Consider the following 18,787-nt stretch of genomic DNA (forward strand, 5'->3'; position numbering starts at 1 on the left):
AATGTCCATGTCCTTATTTCACACCTTTTTTCAGCTCATACGAAATTTCCATTTCTTATACATCGTTAGTCCTCCTAATATTCTATTAAATGACAGCTTCCCCATTCAAGACTTTTAATGCATATATATATACATTAAACTGATAATCCTTGATATTCGACTCTCGGTGCTTTTTCAGAAACAATATATAAAATGGTACGTGAAATTGACAAGCATGGTAATGATGCTGATTGGGACAGAGAACAAACAAAAAGTCAACCAAATTTAGAAACGTGTGAACAGTATTGTCTTGATAATCAACCGTGTTTTGCTGTATCGTATCTAGAAGGATACTGTTTTGTCTACAATCAACCGACGACACCAACAAACAGACTATCTGCTACCTTTTCATCAAAACAATGTACTGTTAATCCATGTGAGTTATTTATATCAAACTAATTCACCGTGTCTAAAACTTGACGTAGTTTCACGGTTTCAACGCCGGAATCACGGTTTTTCTAACACTGATTCTTGTTAATTTACGGACTTTTCATGAGAAAAGACGTGGGTCCGTAATTGAAAAACGTTGAAATGAATAAAAACAATTCTTAATCTATACAACAATATTAGCATATGTGCTTAATAATTCACCTTTAAGAGTTTTTCCTGTCTCCAGCGTACCAGTAAGCAGATTTCTCATTCATTCATGAAAAATGGATGCAAAAAACCAAAATAACTAAAAAAAAAAAGAAAAAAAAAAAGAAAACAGTTGCCAGACTTTTGCCCTTTTTCCTCGTAACAGTCTGTTTGAAAACCTCATATGCGTATCAGTAACTACTTAAGTCACAATTTAAATTGTACAGTTTTCAGGTTTATTTGAATTTTTTTTCTCATACTTGCATAATATACGAATTTCAATTTAACGATTGATTTGTCGATAACATTCTAATATGACATCACTGTATGTTTTCTTAAGGGTGTTCGCTGTTCTATTTAAGAATAAAAAATGTTCAAAGGGTTGTGAAATCTTTCAAGATATTTCATGCTAAACAAAATAAGAAGAAAAAATCATGTGTCAGTGTGCTTGTTTTTGAGATATAAGCATTTAAACTTTTTGCGTGAAAATATTTCGCTAGTTTTTCCTTTGGTTTTAATCTATTAAAACATCAAAGAAATATCAAATATTTCATAAAAATTTCCTAAGTAATAATTTTAACATGTGTTTAATGAAAGCATGAAAAGAAAAAAAATGAGGATCACTGGTCAAAATTATTAAAGCTATGAAATGGATAAAACAAAATTAGTACCGAAATTGACAAAAAATGTCTGAACATGACCAGCAAATATCTAAAGAAGATGATAGCTATACTGTTAATTGTGCTCTCTAATATGATTCGCCAATCGGAATGTAATTGTCAAGTTGTATTTGTGTTTGAAACGTGTTCCTGTCTTCAATCATTTTGTTGAAATTTTCACTTTCGGATTTAAAAAAAAAAGAAGTTGAATATCTCTAACAAATCAAAATAAAACAATCTCGTGGAAAACCCCGTTATATTTTTTACAGTGTTTGGTTCTAAACGATGTGAAGTTGACCTGGTGAACTCTTGTAATAATGCAACATGCTCTAAGTATGGAATGTGTCAAGACCTCCTTGGAAATGACGCTAAATGTCTGTGCCCTGTTTTAGGTGTCTTTACTGGAGAGAGGTACAAAAAAAATGTGGATGGAAAAGTTCAAAGTTTCCTAAAGAAAATAATAGGAATATTTTTTTCTCAATCCACGACGCATATCCTATAGTAATTAAAACAAAAAAATAAATGTGTATACTCTTGGAAAACAACAATGAATGGAACGTTTGAGAATACAGGGGAAATCAGTATTGGATGATACTATAAAACTTGCAAATGCGCTGAATATAAATACATAAATACTTTAATACTATTTTGTTTAAGATTAACTTTTCCAAACACGAAAACAAAAACAAACTAATTAACAAAACAAAACAAAACAAAACGAAACAAAAAAAGTCAATATTTTTCAATGGGAACAATTTATGATCAATTTAAATGATAAAAACATATAGCTTAACATTAATTGCGTTAGTATATATGGCTTCTTTCAGATGTGAAATAGATTTCGATCCTTGTAACCCAAGTCCATGTGAGAATGGCACATGTGTTGCCTATGGATCTGTGCGGTATCAGTGTATCTGTGAAGCTGGCTTTACTGGGACTAACTGTAATATCAATATTAGTTAGTGTATTTTATTTGAAGAAAAAAAAATATTTATGAATTAAATTGCGAAAGATAGAATTATTTAAGTCACATAACTGTTAGTACAAACTGATGCAGATAATGTTTTAGAAGACACAATTTTATAACGTTTATTAATATAAGTGATAAAGTAATAACTTAAATCAGTCACATGGCATGGAATGAATCCAACTAAAACAAATAAATGGAATGAACGTTTATGAACTTTAATAGTGCTTCAATATCCATGATTTTTAAAATGTTTTATACTATAATTTAACCGGTTACGATAATTACATTTTAAAATAAATGACATTCAGTTGTTTTCTTTTACTTGAGATGAGTGTTTGTCAAATCCTAAAGGCTGTCTTTACAATGGAACATGTGTTGATAAAGTGAACAGTTATGAATGTATATGCAAATCTGGTTTCCATGGAGACAATTGTAAACACGTTCCAGATTTTTGCGCACTTAAACCATGTCCTGAAGGGATCTGTTATGGCGACTACAATGAACTAAAATTCGTCTGTAAATGTGAGAAACCATACAGATTAGCAGTTGATGGCACATGTGAAATGATTCCTTTATGTGAAGGAGTTGACTGTGTTAACGGTACTTGTGGAAGTGATGGGAAATGTGACTGTACTCCTGGATTTGAAGGGTCTCTGTGTCAACACAACATCGATGACTGTCAGAGTGGACCTTGTCAACATAGAGGAGAGTGCATAGATCTACTGGATGACTACAGATGCAGTTGCCAATCCGGTTATGATGGTAGGTGGAATTTCTAATAAAAATTTATCTCTGAATTAGAAAAGTATATTACAGTTAGATCTGCGCGTACATTAACTTGCTATGTTCTTTTCAATGTTATACGATAAACATGCGATGACTTTGAAATATTTTACAAGTAAAGTCGAACAGGATCAGTCATAAAAACAATTTTAGTCAAACAGCGTAAACTAGTGCTTGCAAAATGCAATTCAAATATTACTATGGTAAAAAGAGTTTACTCGTAATCAAAGCACGTTAAAAAACACATAAACTGACAACGAAAGATATATTTTTTTTTACATATACCTATAATGTTACAATTTATATGTACTTAAAAAGAAATATGATCCAATATTTTAATGCGAAGTACACAAGTTTAGCGCATATTATTGACATATTGACATATATCCATACAAATCATTATAATACATACCAATACATCCTTGAACAGCTTTTTTAAAGATAGAAATTAGCAATTTTGTAAATGCAGTTAACACCCTGAATATATATATTTGTATAAACTTTGATTAACTTTGAAATAAATTGATAATTGATTTTTTTAGGGAAAAATTGTGAAAACAATATAAATGATTGTGTTGCAAGTGTTTGTACTGACAATAATGTTGAAAGATGTCAAGATCTGGTCAATGATTACAGATGTATTTGTAAACCTGGCTATACTGGCAGAAACTGTACCGTAAGTAATGTAGAGAGACGTGAAGATCTGGTCAATGAATACGTATGGTTCTGTAAACCTGGCTATACTGGCAGGAACTGTACAGTAAGTAATGTAGAGAGATATAAAGATCTGGTCAATGACTACAGATGTATCTGTAAACCTGGTTATACTGGCAGGAACTGTAGAGTAAGTAATGTAGAGAGATGTGAAGATCTAGTCAATGACTACAGATATACCTGTAAACCTGGTTATACATGAACTGACAGGGCTCGTACCGTAAGTAAATAATGATGAGAAGTTTAATTAAATGTTACTCTTTGGATGCCAAATATAATCTACAATAAAAACGAAAATCTAATGTACGGTCTCATTTTCATACTTTGACTTGAAAGTCTTATTTGATATTTTATGATAAAGATAGTTATTAATGCAAAATGTTTGGTAAAATAGTTTTCATGCCAGTTTAGATCTATACATCTATATATCAAAAAAAGATAAGTGTTTACTTGCTCCGTCTTCCTAAGTCTGTTGTGACTTAACAATATTAAAAAAAATGTAGACAGCATTATGATTATCATTTGACGTAATAGGACAGTTTGAGGTAACGGAAAATGTTAAAATAATGAATAAGGATATTTAGATATGTTTCAACAGGATGATATAAATGAATGTAGAAGTTTTCCGTGTCGTCATTCCGGTAAATGTACAGACTTAGAGAATGACTTCAATTGTGTTTGTCCACAAGGATGGACTGGAAAACAGTGTGAGTTACCTGAGGATTTCTGTAGCTCATCACCATGTCGTAATGAGGGACAATGTTATAACATAACTGATGGATTCTTCTGCAGGTTTGTAATTATAGTGTAATTTAGAGCCACATGACTCTTAATTAATCACAAACCTACTTATAACAGTCATCTTATTTTTTAAGAAATTATAGCACATATGTCTACAGAAACTATAAGTAAAATGACAAAATAATGTATTCAAATATGCTGCAAACATGGGAATGTTTCAATCTGTTATAGCTTTTTTGATGCACTGCAACATTTTGTTCTTTTTAGTATAGGTCTGATATATTTTTACTACATTTTTGTCTACTCAGATTTAGACTGACAGATAAGAGCAAAATATCATTAGCATCTATTTAGTTGACCTTATTTCTATCAATCAGTTATACTTGACTGATGAAGAATGATTTTAATAGGTTATTGAACTTTAACATAAAATGTATATTTGTATGTTTAGCCATCTTGCCCGCAAAAAGGCGAAAACATGTTTAAAATACAGGTAGAACAGAACCTAGCTAGCTTTTAGTATGAATTTGTTGTTGATAATATCTACTGCATAGGCGAATTTAACAGTACTCTTGAATGAACTGAATGTTAATACTTTTTGTGTCTGACTTTGTTTTAAACATACTTAGTCATTTAATATGTCCATTTAACAATGAATTACTAAGGAAGGCTAATAAAACACAAAACAGTTTTCACCATAAGAAACCCAGTCAATGAAAATCTGTCAAATTTTGTTATTTGATGGAGTATTCGTTTTTTTTACAATCAGGAATAGAAAGGAAAGAGATTTCTAAATTAGATTTCAAATAGTAATTTTAAACATTAATCTTAAAAAGTCATCAAAAACTGTGATTTTAGTCAATTTTCCTTCTTTCATAAGACTCTTATAACCGACTCTTTCTTCACTAGTACCCTTACGAACAAAGCTTTTTACACAAGAAGTCATGATGACATAATTATCAAATCGATTAACTTAATATATGGATTAGAATGCAATTTATACGGTCTAGTATATGTCGGTGAAACACAAGAAAGATTAAACAAACGAATGTGCGGTCATCATTTTGGAACTAGTACCACCAAATTCTCAACAGATTATCAACATTTTAAAAAACAAGTTTATTCAATCCCCGCTATAAAATGTTCGTATTCTTGGAAAAAATTACCGTGCAACGAACAGTCCCGTCTTAAGTAAACAACTATCGTAGTGAAAGAGAGGAATACTGGAAACGCAGGTACTGCAATACCTTACGGGTGCGATGACAACATCAAAAGAGTAGAAAACCTTTCAAACCAGTATAACAATAGCATAAATGTGATGAATTTATTTGACAAAAATCCAAGACGGAAAAGAATTCATGGCAATCGCCACTATGCGCCACCTAAGATGCATGATGTCTCCATAGATGGTTTTCTTCCTTTCATACAAAAACCTCTTGGACTTTATCACATTCGAACCGAACTCTATTATATTCCTCTCACTCTACTACACTCCTTTTACATAACAAGTCTTGACACTTCTGTTTGTGAACCTACCTCATCGTGATACAGTCTTGTTGCCATCATTTTGGATATAGGGTTTCCAAAGACTCTGCAAACCAGTTTGCGTAAAAGGTCACGATGAAGAAAAATCGTTCATTTCTTTCATTACCGTTTGTCAACAAAGGTATAGATGCAATTAATTTGGCTAACATCCTCCATCACGAAAACGTACCCAACACAATTCCCCAATATTTCAAGGACAAAGTGATACCGAATATTTCATATTCCTATACTTCACCTATTGCATCCAAAATTTCAGTTATAAAAGGCTATTGCAGAACTTCGAGATTGAGGACTTCAAGTCGAGGCTAAACCACCTGACTGTTCTTGCGAAAACTCTCCATTCAAATACGGTCTTTCCGGTAACGTCATTACGGGAGATTAAAGAATCATCGAACACGAATCTCTACGTAAGGTCCTTTCTAAAGGTCCCAAGTACCGTGAACCACGCTCCATAAATTGGAATTAAAGTTTTTATATCAACTTTAAAGTTCTGATGGATGCTGTGGAGGAATACGCAAGAAAATGGATAAAACGAGAAGACATTGATTCTTTGTCAGAGTGGGTAAAGGCCGCGAGGTCTTTAATTGTGAAACGAATGAAAGTTTAAAGTAGATCAATGAATGTCAATGCTACATCAGTTTTCAAAAACCTCGATGTAGGAAAAACATTATCTACTATACATGTGATGTATGTTGCCCTACCAGCAGACAAAGCCTAATGTTATTCAATGTTTGTTATCAGAGGTAGACGTAAAATAATAATAGCAGTGATAAGACCTTAACTGCCACTACACTTTACCGTCTATGTACTGGATACCAAAAGAATCCATACAAACATCTTTATATACACCTCCTGAAACGTGTAACATTCCCATTTTAGCGTTCTTTGTGTGTTTGTATCGTGAGCGTCGTATGCGTGTTTCATGGGACCATGTAACGTGCAGCGTGGGATTTGTGTGCGTGTGCCTTTTTACGTATTGTGCAAAGTTCTTCGTGCAACGGTTCTATCTTCTGATTGGATGATAAAAATAGCTCCTATTGTAGATCAATTTTAATGAATACCGTTGTAATTTCGTTTTCTATGCCAAAATCAGTGTTCACTTAACATTGAAAAAAATATATAAAATACAGGCATCGATACATGTAAGAAATAATTGGTTTCAAACATTCGTACATTATTTGTACATATAATAAAATGCGGTAAAAATGTGAAGGGCCTCCCGAAATGGTCGGGGAAAAGTTTTGTTACCTATAGCTTTTTGTTTGCCATTTGTGAATACTATTTGAGAATATTTTACCCCAATTTTATGAAAGTTTAATATTTTCATATTCTCAGACCAGTGAAAATGTTTTCTCTATGTACCATGTATAACAAAAATAAGAATGGACATTTTTCATGTAAACAATGCAATATCATCTTTTTAAGTCAAATAAGACGCTGTTGCATTTTTTAATTCGGGCACTTTTTACCTATACTTTATGAAATTTTGTTATTTTTATTCTCCTTGAGCAAGAAAAATGTATTCCTAATGATAAATATACAAAAATATGGAAATTTTTCACACAATTACTTTTTTTCATATTCAGAGCAATTAGATTGTATCACATAAGTAAAAAATTCTTCATTTGTATAAAAAATGAGTATATTTGGTAAATTGTTAGTCAATTTGAAAAAAAAAAATTCTTACTCTCAGACCAGTGAAAATGTTTTAGCAGTGTACAATGTTTAATAAAAATGGACCTTTTTCATACCAACAATGCAATATTTTCCTTTTTAGACAAATAAGATGGTATCGCATTAGTTAAAATAGAGTATTTTAATCAATACTTTATAAAATTTGGATATTTTAATTCTCCTGTAAATAGGTAAATATGTTCATCATGACCCAAATTCAATAAATATGAACATTTTCTCACACAAATAGTTTTATTTATTTCATATTCAAAGCAATATGATTGTACGGTAAAAAACTTTATCAACTAAATGTTTGGTTTTTTTTTTTTTAGAATTTTTGACTTTACACTCAGCATTGACAACTTTTCTTTCATCTGCACCCAGTCTGACAAATACGTTTTTTGCCCTTCTTTCTGTCAAACTTGGTGTTACAAGAAATGTCAAGGTCAGAAATAAACTCATAGAAAGATTAAGCCAATAAGAGACAAATTACAGTTTCAATGATTTTAATTAAAATAAAGACGTAATGTGTTACAATTTACAGTAATTATAATTACAAAAGATACTTATTAATATTCATTCTGGAAACTTTGCTACTCTGTCAACTTTTGATGTCCAATTTTGAATTCTGTTATGTAGCAGCAATCCCAAAATTTAATTTAATTAGTAAAAGTCCGGCACAGAGTACATTATAATTTCCAGCACTTAATCCAAGTTGCAAAGGAATAATATTCAGAAGTCCAGTTTCAAAGAGTGAATGTACTCACAAAACAGCATTCAGTCATTCATCAGTTAATTAGATTCACTTGCTTTTCATATGTCAAGTACTATTTATATAAAAAAATCTAGAAATACTAAGAAAGTTCTAGAACAATTCAGAAAACAATTTTAATCATTAATGCGTCAAATAAATAATACTTTGTTGTTTGCAAATTCTAGAAAATGTACTATTTCTATATTAAGCAATAAAAGTAAAACAGGTCAGATCTTATAATCATTACAAAACATGGGTTGGAATATACATGTATAGCATCCTAACATTGTAGTTTCAACTATTCCTCGTGAATTGTTGAATTTTTAACACCTCTAAACTTTTAATCGAAATTATTGAGATTTAACACCTGCTTCTTTTCGTCATTACAGATGTAAAGGCGGAACAAAAGGTGATACTTGTGAAGATTTCCCTGATGTCTGTAGTGTCATTAAGCCATGCACCAATGAAGCTCAATGTAATAATGTAGGAGGGACTGCAGAATGTTCCTGTACTAATAGTAAGTTAAACATTCCATAGGTCGAAATATCTGCTCAGATAATATTGTCAATCTATTGACATTTGTGTAGATATTTCCTCTTTTGTCTACCCCGGATTTGACTTTTAATGAGAACTCGACGGGTGTTTCTAGAAAAGCAGAGGACACTTACCCTACCGGTGCACCTGGTCCATGCTCCCAGTTTTTAGTGGAGTCCGAGTTGCTCATTTGCTTTTGTTACTTTGTATGTATGATTTTAGTTACTCTATGTTCTTTGTTGTGTATGTCTGTTTTCCATGTCTGGTCTTTGTCCCTGGATTACATTCTTTTGATTACCGCTATAACCTTGGTTCCTTGATTACTCTTTCTAATGCTTTGTTCAAATAAACAAATATTTTTGTTAAAATTTAATAAGAAGACTGTGCAAAGTATATATTGTATATTTGTATTAAAAAATGAAATTAGAAGTTGACTATAAAAGGGAATAATCCAATTTTAGACTTATTACCTATTTGCAGGATTTGCAGGATTTACACAGCAATTAACATTTTATATTGTTTTGTTTTAATTTCTGTATAATTACAAATGTTTTATTCATTTGGTAAAATTATGATATGAGTTTTGCTCTTTTAATACCTCTTTCTACAGATTATGATGGTTCCAGTTGTCAGTTGATTAATTATCAATGTGGAGATGCTGACACCTGTAAACATGACGGGAACTGTTCTACTGAAGATATAGGTTTTCAGTGTGACTGTCTACCATGTATGTGTTAAACAATAGGCACTAAACGATAAATTATATGGGTTTCATATTACTAAAAGTTTTGGGTGGTATTTTACAAATCACCTGGACTGGCTGTTTATCTGTACACATGTTTTATTATTCAAGTACTTGTTAACTTACCCGTTTGGTCAAGGCTCTTTATTCTTCAAAGAAGCTTTTAAAAATAAATTTCAATTGTTATATGTTTGAAATAAATATGTCTTCATTGAAGTGAAAAAAGTAGTTATTTTAATTGTTTAAACGATACTATTTTTGTATGTTAAAGAGTTTAACTCCGATCATCATTACTTCACATCGTTGAATAGGTGGTGCAATTGACCCACAAAGTTACAGTTCTTCGATTAGTGATATTAAAGATAAATCTCTAACAGGCGAACATTTATGAGATTCTGTGAATTTTTACCAGTTACTATTTGTTGATGGTATTTTCTATGAAATAATTTGTGGATACAACCTGTCTTACCAATGGTTGACAATATTTAACTTGAGTGATTATGGAGGAAATAAAATAACAAAATGATTGTCAAGACCATGGTCAAATGTGAAACCAAGTGTTCCTGTAAATTATTCTGATTCTACATACTAGGAACATTTTTTGTCAGAATCCTGTTTTTAAACAGTTTTCTTCAAAATTTTTGAAATGATAAAAAAACCTGCACAAATTTTGACATCAATTATAATGTGATGAATATATTGAGCCATGTAGTAGGAATTCTTGCCGCCCTAGTGAATATTTCTTGGTAAAATACTTTTGTATTATTTCTTTACAGTTTATTCTGGCAAAACATGTGATACCTACACCGATCCATGTCACAGTAATCCTTGTCACCCAAATGCTAAATGTATTTCTGATAAACACAGATACATGTGTTATTGTCAGAACGGTGGATATCTTACTGATAAGGGGTGTAAAGGTAAAACGTCTTTAGTTTACAGTTGCTGGTATGTACGCTGCGGTGTGTTTTCAAACGATATAACGTGGTCAATGGAAATGCCTAACCTGTAATACTTTTGAACGGAAGTCAAGATAAAATTACTGAATGTGTTAAGAAAATCCTTAGTGAAATATGTTAATCCAGATTCACAATAAGTAAACTGTTTTAGTGTTTATATCCTAAGTTCAGGAATGTAACTTATACATGAATATGTAATCTTGTATAAACCCTTTAGTTCGATTTACGCAGAACAAACGTTATGCAAAACATCGGACCCAATTTCTTCATTCAAGATAATACATTCCGATATTTTTACATTCATTATAATTTTATATTTTGGTTAAACCTTCGATAAATTCATATAAATTTAGTGAAATACACATAAGATTATTTCATTGGTAGAAGTAGTGCAGTTTAAAATGCCCCTGTTTTTTTATGAGGTGATAAGAAAATTTGGTTTCCAAGATAAAATAAAAACGACTCCATCTCTTCTAACAATAAAATGGTCATATTAAATTATACCAATATAAAGTACAATCTCTTTTATTGATCCATCTGGTTTATTTTGTAAAGATATAGATGACAATTTTGATCTCTACATGGATAATAAGATAACAGATTTACCAGAATTTCTAAGGACACCACTTGTAATGCCTCCAAACTCTGATATGACTGTAATGTTCTGGTTCAGAGTTATAGGTGATGGGTCAACCCTCCTCACCCTGGAACCAGTGTAAGTGTTTTTGCAAACGTAAGAAAGTTACTTTCAGGTCAGGTAGTGTAAGTAATCAGCAAATTTTATATATTATCATCTACCTGATGATAATTTAAGTTTTCGTTCGGTTGTTTGATATAATGCTGTAATTCCAATATAAAAATAAGATCTGGACAGGAGTCCATTGTTAATTTATCTAGTAAATCTGAGAAAACAAAAAATGTAATTTTCTTAGAATTTGTTGTTCCAAGCTCTCAATATGGTATGTTGACCTATTATGTGTTAGATGTATTGCAGGGACCTTCTCTGACATGTTAATTTGAAGACTGTTCATTCATGTTGCATTGTGAAATATTCCTTCAGCTCAGGTAGTAGAGTTGGTTTGAGTTAGTACCAGGGGTTGTAGCAATGTTGGTAAATATAACAAATTAACAATTGTAAATATTTTTAGTTTTTATGGTGTAATATTTGCTATTATCTTTTGGCTAGAAAATGAAGATGAAGTTTTTAAAGAGACATAGTTCGACTTCATGTCAATCAAGTAAGAATTTTCTACTTACAACACATGTCAAAGTTAAAAGTTTATTTTTTATAGGGGAATCAGTCACCCAAGGCCTTTATTCCAGACATCTATAGTGAAAATTCAGACCAATAGAATGATAGTCAACAACTTTACTGATGAAGAAATGGTGGATTATGCACAGGAAACAGCTAATGGAAAGTGGCATTTCTTTGTGCTGTCTTGGGAAAGAAATGGAAATACTAGAATTTTTGTGGATTCAATTTCTATAGTTGAAAAATTGACTTTGACATTGGAGCAGCTTCCTAAGATGTAAATATAACACTCAGTATAGTTTGTAGTATTATACCGAAAACTTTTGTTTTTAACTTAAGTGCAGATTGATTTACCTTTTCTGAAAATACTCGTGAGGACTAACAGCATATTGCCAATACCGATCTGATTCTTTTTTGAACTAAAAGTTATAAGTATAATTTATAAAACATAATAAAACGTTCCTTCTTGGTTTTTGCATTATAATGTCAATTTATACAATTTATTGTCGGTGCTAAATTTATATCCACAACCCTAATTTAAAGCAAGTGGTATATTGTGACAATTGCCTGTCCATTTTATCACACTTTAAAATCATTATTGAAGCGGGATTTCATTTTTTCGAAAGTTGAAAGAGTGAAAGATAGACTTTTGGTATTAAGAATAAGTAGTTTCCACATGTTTTTCATTGTTTCTCCCTAAAGGCTCCAGATCATATTTGGCTCTAGGGAGACAAGTGGAAGAATTTCTAAGCTAAGGATTTACAGAACTGTGTTTACTGATGTGGAAATCTATAAATCTATACAGACTCTGGACCATCTTAAGTCTAAAGAGAATGAACTAGTGCAGATATGGGCTAATATGGCATTTACTAGGTCCACTTTCCGGAAGTACCCTAGCCAGGTCCAAGAGGATGTCTGCGATAAAGGCTTTCCATCATGTCCAGATTATAATAGTATGTTCTTTTATATTGTTTTATTTTGATACAGGAATAAACTTCCAATAGGAAAGAATTTAACATTAAAAGTCATTCTATCAACATGAATAACCTTTGAATTATGTCAACATGTCGAATTTATTACACCCATACCAATTTTAAAAACAAAGTTAACAAAGTTTAAACAGGCAGACACGTACTCGCTGCGCAAGTCGCATAATATAAGTCTCAGCTGAGGCACCCACTTAACCCCTCAGGTGTAATGACTAAGTATGTAGAAATTAAATGTACATATGCATAGTCTATTTAAATAAATGCTTACTTACTATATGATGTTTTCAAGTAAAAAAATATTAATATTTAAGTATTTCTGTAATTGTGTATGAGCCTTTTAATAGATCAATACCATTATATTTACAAGATAACACTGAAGTTGTAAATAATGCACATGAACTAGCCACTGGTTCAAAGGAAACTACTACGATAGACATTTTAATGTTATTGAAATAACCCGTATTATAAGTTTCTTAACTTATTCAATCCATCCAAGATGGATACAGATACAAGTTAAATACTTTGTGTGTCGAAGATCCGATCATTATAAGTTTCCTCTACTTGTCCAACTAATCCAAGATTTTATCGTGGAGAAAACGGATACAAGTTAAAAACTTTGCATGTCGAAGATCCGATCATGTTCGTCAGTGTGTATTTTATGCTAAAAATGGAGACACACTTTTGGCAAATAAACAAAACTAATGTTTTAGGCACTGAACAGACCACGCTACAAACACCAATATCAACCCGTGGTGACACTACCCTACCAACATTAGGTTAGTCACTTATACTCAATAGTGAACAAAATCATATTACGAAATTGTACAGTAGTAAGTATAATTGCTTTGACGAGATTCAATCATTGTTAAACAGCTAGACGATTGATAGTAAAAGAGATTTAGAATTTTTACTTAATCCATTTCGTTGGATTATAGTTTTATTGTGAATTAAAGGATAAACGTTAAAACAGTTATTTACAGATTAACACAATTTGTTTTAAATGTTTCCACAATTCTATTTGTTAATTAAAAGTACTCCAAAAATATCAAGGTTTTGTTGTCATATCGAAAACACAATTTGTTTTATTTCAGAGAAAAATACTCCGACGTCTTTTCAGGGGAATGAGGACAATACTTCCACAATACTTGGTAAATAATTCAACCTGTTTCCACCCAAATTAGTTTTAACATTAGTTATAATTGGTTAAAGTTAAGCAAAACAATATTGTAAACGTATAGAAAGGTCTGAAAAAAACTGTCAAATTTTCGATTTACGTTATCTTCCCTGTATCAATTTGATCCGATGGAGCAGTGTAGCAAATAGAGTCGTCACATTCTGAGATGTTTGTATAATGTGGTTTGTTGTGACATGCATCATTAATTTGATCCTCTATCCTACATAATAACATCTGGATGACCTGTCCCGTACTACAATACATCATGTACCAAGTCAGAGCCCTAGATTAATCCTACGAGGAGGAATGACCCGGTCAGCGAAAGCTATATTTTATAGCCTAGCTGGCCGAGTGGTCTGGGGCGCTGGACTTTGTGCAGGCGGTGTTGCCATAGATGTCACAGCGGTACGAGTTAGAGTCCCGCGGAGGGAACGACCAAAAATTTGCATCGCAAATTTGACAGTTCTAACATTGTTGGGAATTGTTCAGACCCTTCTATAAGTTTACGTTATCTTCCCTGCATCAATATGATCCGATGCAGCAGTGTAGCGAATAGAGTCGTCACTTTCTGAGACGTTTATATATATTTTTATGTGTGTAATATTGTTCATATTACGTCACATAAAAATTGAAATAAGTTAGAAACATTTTTACATTCTGAATTATCTTGATGGCAGTATTTTATATTGCCTCTTGTTTACAGTGGCTTCAAATTGGAGTTGAAGTAAAAGGGCAAAGCAGCGACTTTAAAATTCTTAAAACTAAAGACATTCTCCGTTTATGTTCAAGTTACAACACTACATTTTTACCGATCTGTTTATGACCATTAGCATTACAATGGGCACTAATTGTGCACATCTCCTAGCCGACTTGCTTTTGTATTCATACGAGAAGAATTTCTTCACAATCTTGTAAAGAATAAAAATATAAAAGATACTAAAACCTTTGGTTTCACACACAGATATACTGATAGTGTATTGCCCATTATCAACCCTTCTTGAGTTTGCGATGCGTTTACACGTGTTTAAGCGTTAAATTCGCATTAGATTGGTGAGGAGACGTCAGTTGTGCACGAAACACGGCATTGAATTCGGATTATCGAAAAAGTATCTAAAAGCAAATTCAATAATGCGCATTAATTCAATTTGGACCGATTCGCATTGAAAATTCATTTTACGTGTATACGCTTAACTGGATAAGAGTGCACATTGAGCGAATTGCATGTGTATTATTTCACCATGTAAACATTAAATACAGAGAATCAACTAATTGATCTCCAGGAAACATATAACTCCAAACATAATTTGTATATTCGTTGGGCTAAGCGAAAAAAATACAATCAACTGGCATACGATAGATAACTCAACTCATTTTCTGTAAAATTAATAGTCTGTTTCACATCTATGTTACATCACTGCAAATTTAAGAGATGTGTTTAATCCTTAGTAAGTTAAGGGTTTGTATCACTAGTGAAAGAGTGATCAAGGGAAACAAGGTTATAGCGGTAATCAAAAGAATTTAATCCAGGGATAAACACCAGACATGGAAAACAGACATACACAACAAAGAACATAAAGTAACTAAAATCATACATACAAAGTAACAAAAGTAAATGAACAACTCGGACTCCACTAAAAACTGGGAGGATGGACCAGGTGCACCGGTAGGGTAAGCGACCTCTGCTTTTCTAGAAACACCCGCCGATTTGCTCATGAAAAGTCAAGTCCGGGGTAGACAAACGAGGAAAGGTAAACTATGACTCGTTGAATAAATCAGTTTTCATGGTGCTGATGGATACATCATAACGATCCACGAGTTCATGATGACGACCATAAAACTTCTGTAGTGATGACTACAATCTTGTAGCAACATAACCCTGTCCCAGAAGCCTATTTGTTAGAGAAGGGATGTTGCCACAGATGAAAGGAAAATTGACAATTCTGAATGAAAAGTCATCACGTTTGTCGTAAAGTTTGGTCAATAGTTTTCCTTTACCATCGACTTCTAAGTGTAGGTCAAGATATGAGGCTGACCTCACAGTGTCTGTAGTATCCTTTATCTCAAGTTCTTTTGGGTAGATGCGATTTACCAAATCCCCAAAATTAGGATTGTGTAAAGATAATACGTCATCTATATAGTGGAAACTGAGATTGAAGGATTTAGCCAAACGATATTATTTCTTTCTGATCAAATCAGCCATAAAGTCAGCCTCATAAGAGGAAAGAAATAGGTCAGCAAGTAAAGGAGCACAATTTGTTCCCATTGGAATGCCGACCGTTTGTTGAAAAACACGTCCACATGAAAAATGACTTAATCATTTGAAAAACTGCATTTTGTATTTTAATTTTACCAATTTAATGTCCATGAGTATTACAAACCATTATTTTCACTGTAATTTTGAAAAGTTGTTGTCCACTGCTTATTTACAGTAAAAATTGCAATTATTTAATAAAATATGAATTTTGTATCACCCTTTATTAAATCCTCATCCACGCACATGACATGCTCCACTGAGGTCTTTATATCAAAAGGAATGTCACTTGTTAATAGTGATGAAGTTGTTTTATAACACAGCAATATAAATTACTTCCATAGATGCCATCTTCCGCATTAATGATTTATAACATTTATTCAAATAGAATACGACGTGTAATTCCCATATGTACATTTTTGACGTATTTCAGGAATAAGTGGTGGAGTTGGGGCTTTACTTGTAACTGTGATTATAATACTCATAGTTTACATTATTCGGAGGTATGATTCTTTACAAAAGCATTATTTTTTAATAGATGAAAATGATATCACGTGAAAGGGAGTCATGGAACATTCTTGTTCATCATATTTGTTTTGCCCACGGTTTTCTTTCTGATAGGATATATTCTAAGTTATTCGGAACTTTGTTTAAAAAACAAGACGCATTTTAAAAAAGACGAAAGACAATTTTCAAATATATCTTAAATACATATTTGTAAATGTAACCAAAATAAGTCCATTTTCTTGTCTCAAAGATCTATGTACCTTCCTATTTGTAGAAATAAACAACAGACGCCAAATTCCATACCTGGTCCACATTTCGATGTGCACACTGACGGTGATAGGCGTTACGAAATACCTTCTCAGCAACTGGATATTGTTCCCTACGACCAACTTGATAGAATATATTTACACCTTAATACCGACAACCGATATCTTAGTTTAGGGATACCTGAAGCGGAGTATGACAAAATAGATGAAACTGAATATTCAACTGTCATTGAGACAGATGAGAAACACTAAAAGAAACGAAGTTGTAGTTGTCTTTATATTCTATACTATATGAAAAAAAAATATTTTGTAAAATTTGAATAGTATAATATAAGAGATTGTTAGTTTACTGATACATGTTTTCACAAATGTACAGACATTGCATTGGCTATACTAACAAGAAATGTTTTTGTATTCAAAATAAGAAATTGGAGAAAGTTTATGATTTTCGTTTGTTTATAACCTTTCTCTATTTATCGTAGTTCTGGTGCAAAAACTACGTTCCTCGCGTTTGAAAGGTATATTTTTAGTTACCGGTTAGTGACTGGTCAGAATTGAATTTTAAACATTTATAGATGACGTTAAATAACACAGTCAAAACACATGCATTAGCAGAATGCATTCATTTGGCGGTAAAAAATCCATTGACCATAATAGTTACAGAATTGTGATTAAGATTGAATCAAAATATAAATGTAACACAATATTTTGTTGATATAAGATGATTTAGTTGTGAAGAATATATTGTTTGCTGATTATATAAAGGTCCAGTAAAAGCCTGGTTTGGCGTTATTGCGTTATTTCATAACACCTTTTATCTACAGTTATTTACAACCATATACATATTAAAGGTATATTTGGAACACTACTCTTTAACGAAAAAAAAAAATATATATCGAACATTCAACTACTTATTAAAGTTAACTTTGCTTTGTATTTGCGATTTCTTTATATTGTGATGTTATTCGATATTTATATTAAAAGTCTTTGTCGATTTTCATTATCTTGACTATTTAACGATTTTTAAAGAAAGTAAAATCCAAATCACAGCGTAGCCTATTATTTACATTAAACAATTTCTGATACATGGTTGAAATTTTAACTGCATAAACTTTAATTGTGTGAAAATCAAATTTATCATATTTTTTCCCCAAAATTTACGTTATTATAAATTTCAAAATACCTAAAACGGCGAGGTATCCTTCCTTGTATTCGGTAATGGATTTGCCTTCCTATTTCGATAGTTTTGGGTTTTAGTAGTTCTAGTATATATAATCAATGTTTGGATTCAGATCTTCCTGCATAATCGATTATATCACTGTTAATGAGAGATTACTCATTGAAATAAATGTACAGCATACCGAAATTAGCAATATTTGATTGGAACGTTTGTATCAGCTCTCTATATCTCTGTTAAAAATCTTTATACGAAAATAAATACACATTTGATACAGTTTTATTGTGATATTATAAGTATATTTACTTTCTTCTATTCAGTTAAGTCACATACTGCATGATCAGTTCAAGTATACCGGTACCAGTTTGCGGTGTATAGTTGAACACTCTTCTTGATGATTTATTACTGTTGGTGTCATGCAATTAATGGAGAGAACGGAATCATAATAATTTCTCTGTGGTTGTGTCGTCTCGTTCCGCTT

At 31.8% G+C, this 18,787-nt stretch overlaps 1 protein-coding gene across 7 annotated transcripts in view; it reads left to right on the forward strand.

Moving 5' to 3' along the window:
- The window catches only part of LOC148619417 (uncharacterized), a 67,428-nt gene extending 48,846 nt beyond the window's left edge, over positions 1-18,582 (forward strand). For 5 of the 7 annotated variants that reach the window (XM_088579283.1, XM_088579288.1, XM_088579287.1 and 2 more), the window contains 16 exons: positions 179-415; positions 1,544-1,685; positions 2,102-2,232; positions 2,572-3,006; positions 3,570-3,703; positions 4,340-4,533; positions 8,845-8,972; positions 9,600-9,716; positions 10,508-10,651; positions 11,246-11,405; positions 11,983-12,219; positions 12,645-12,895; positions 13,642-13,707; positions 14,023-14,079; positions 16,790-16,859; positions 17,138-18,582. In XM_088579283.1, the coding sequence (XP_088435409.1) occupies positions 179-415; positions 1,544-1,685; positions 2,102-2,232; positions 2,572-3,006; positions 3,570-3,703; positions 4,340-4,533; positions 8,845-8,972; positions 9,600-9,716; positions 10,508-10,651; positions 11,246-11,405; positions 11,983-12,219; positions 12,645-12,895; positions 13,642-13,707; positions 14,023-14,079; positions 16,790-16,859; positions 17,138-17,381 (2,747 nt within the window). In that variant the 3' untranslated portion in view covers positions 17,382-18,582. Of the gene's footprint in view, positions 1-178; positions 416-1,543; positions 1,686-2,101; positions 2,233-2,571; positions 3,007-3,569; positions 3,704-4,339; positions 4,534-8,844; positions 8,973-9,599; positions 9,717-10,507; positions 10,652-11,245; positions 11,406-11,982; positions 12,220-12,644; positions 12,896-13,641; positions 13,708-14,022; positions 14,080-16,789; positions 16,860-17,137 lie in introns of those variants that run through there. The other 2 variants (XM_088579284.1, XM_088579290.1) reach the window with 2 other exon arrangements.
- Positions 18,583-18,787: the final 205 nt, after the last annotated feature.

Source organism: Perna viridis, chromosome 4 (genome assembly GCF_037379345.1).
Source record: "Perna viridis isolate PV_CMFRI_1.1 ecotype Kerala chromosome 4, ASM3737934v1, whole genome shotgun sequence".
In the NCBI taxonomy this organism is placed as follows: Eukaryota; Metazoa; Mollusca; class Bivalvia; order Mytilida; family Mytilidae; genus Perna; species Perna viridis.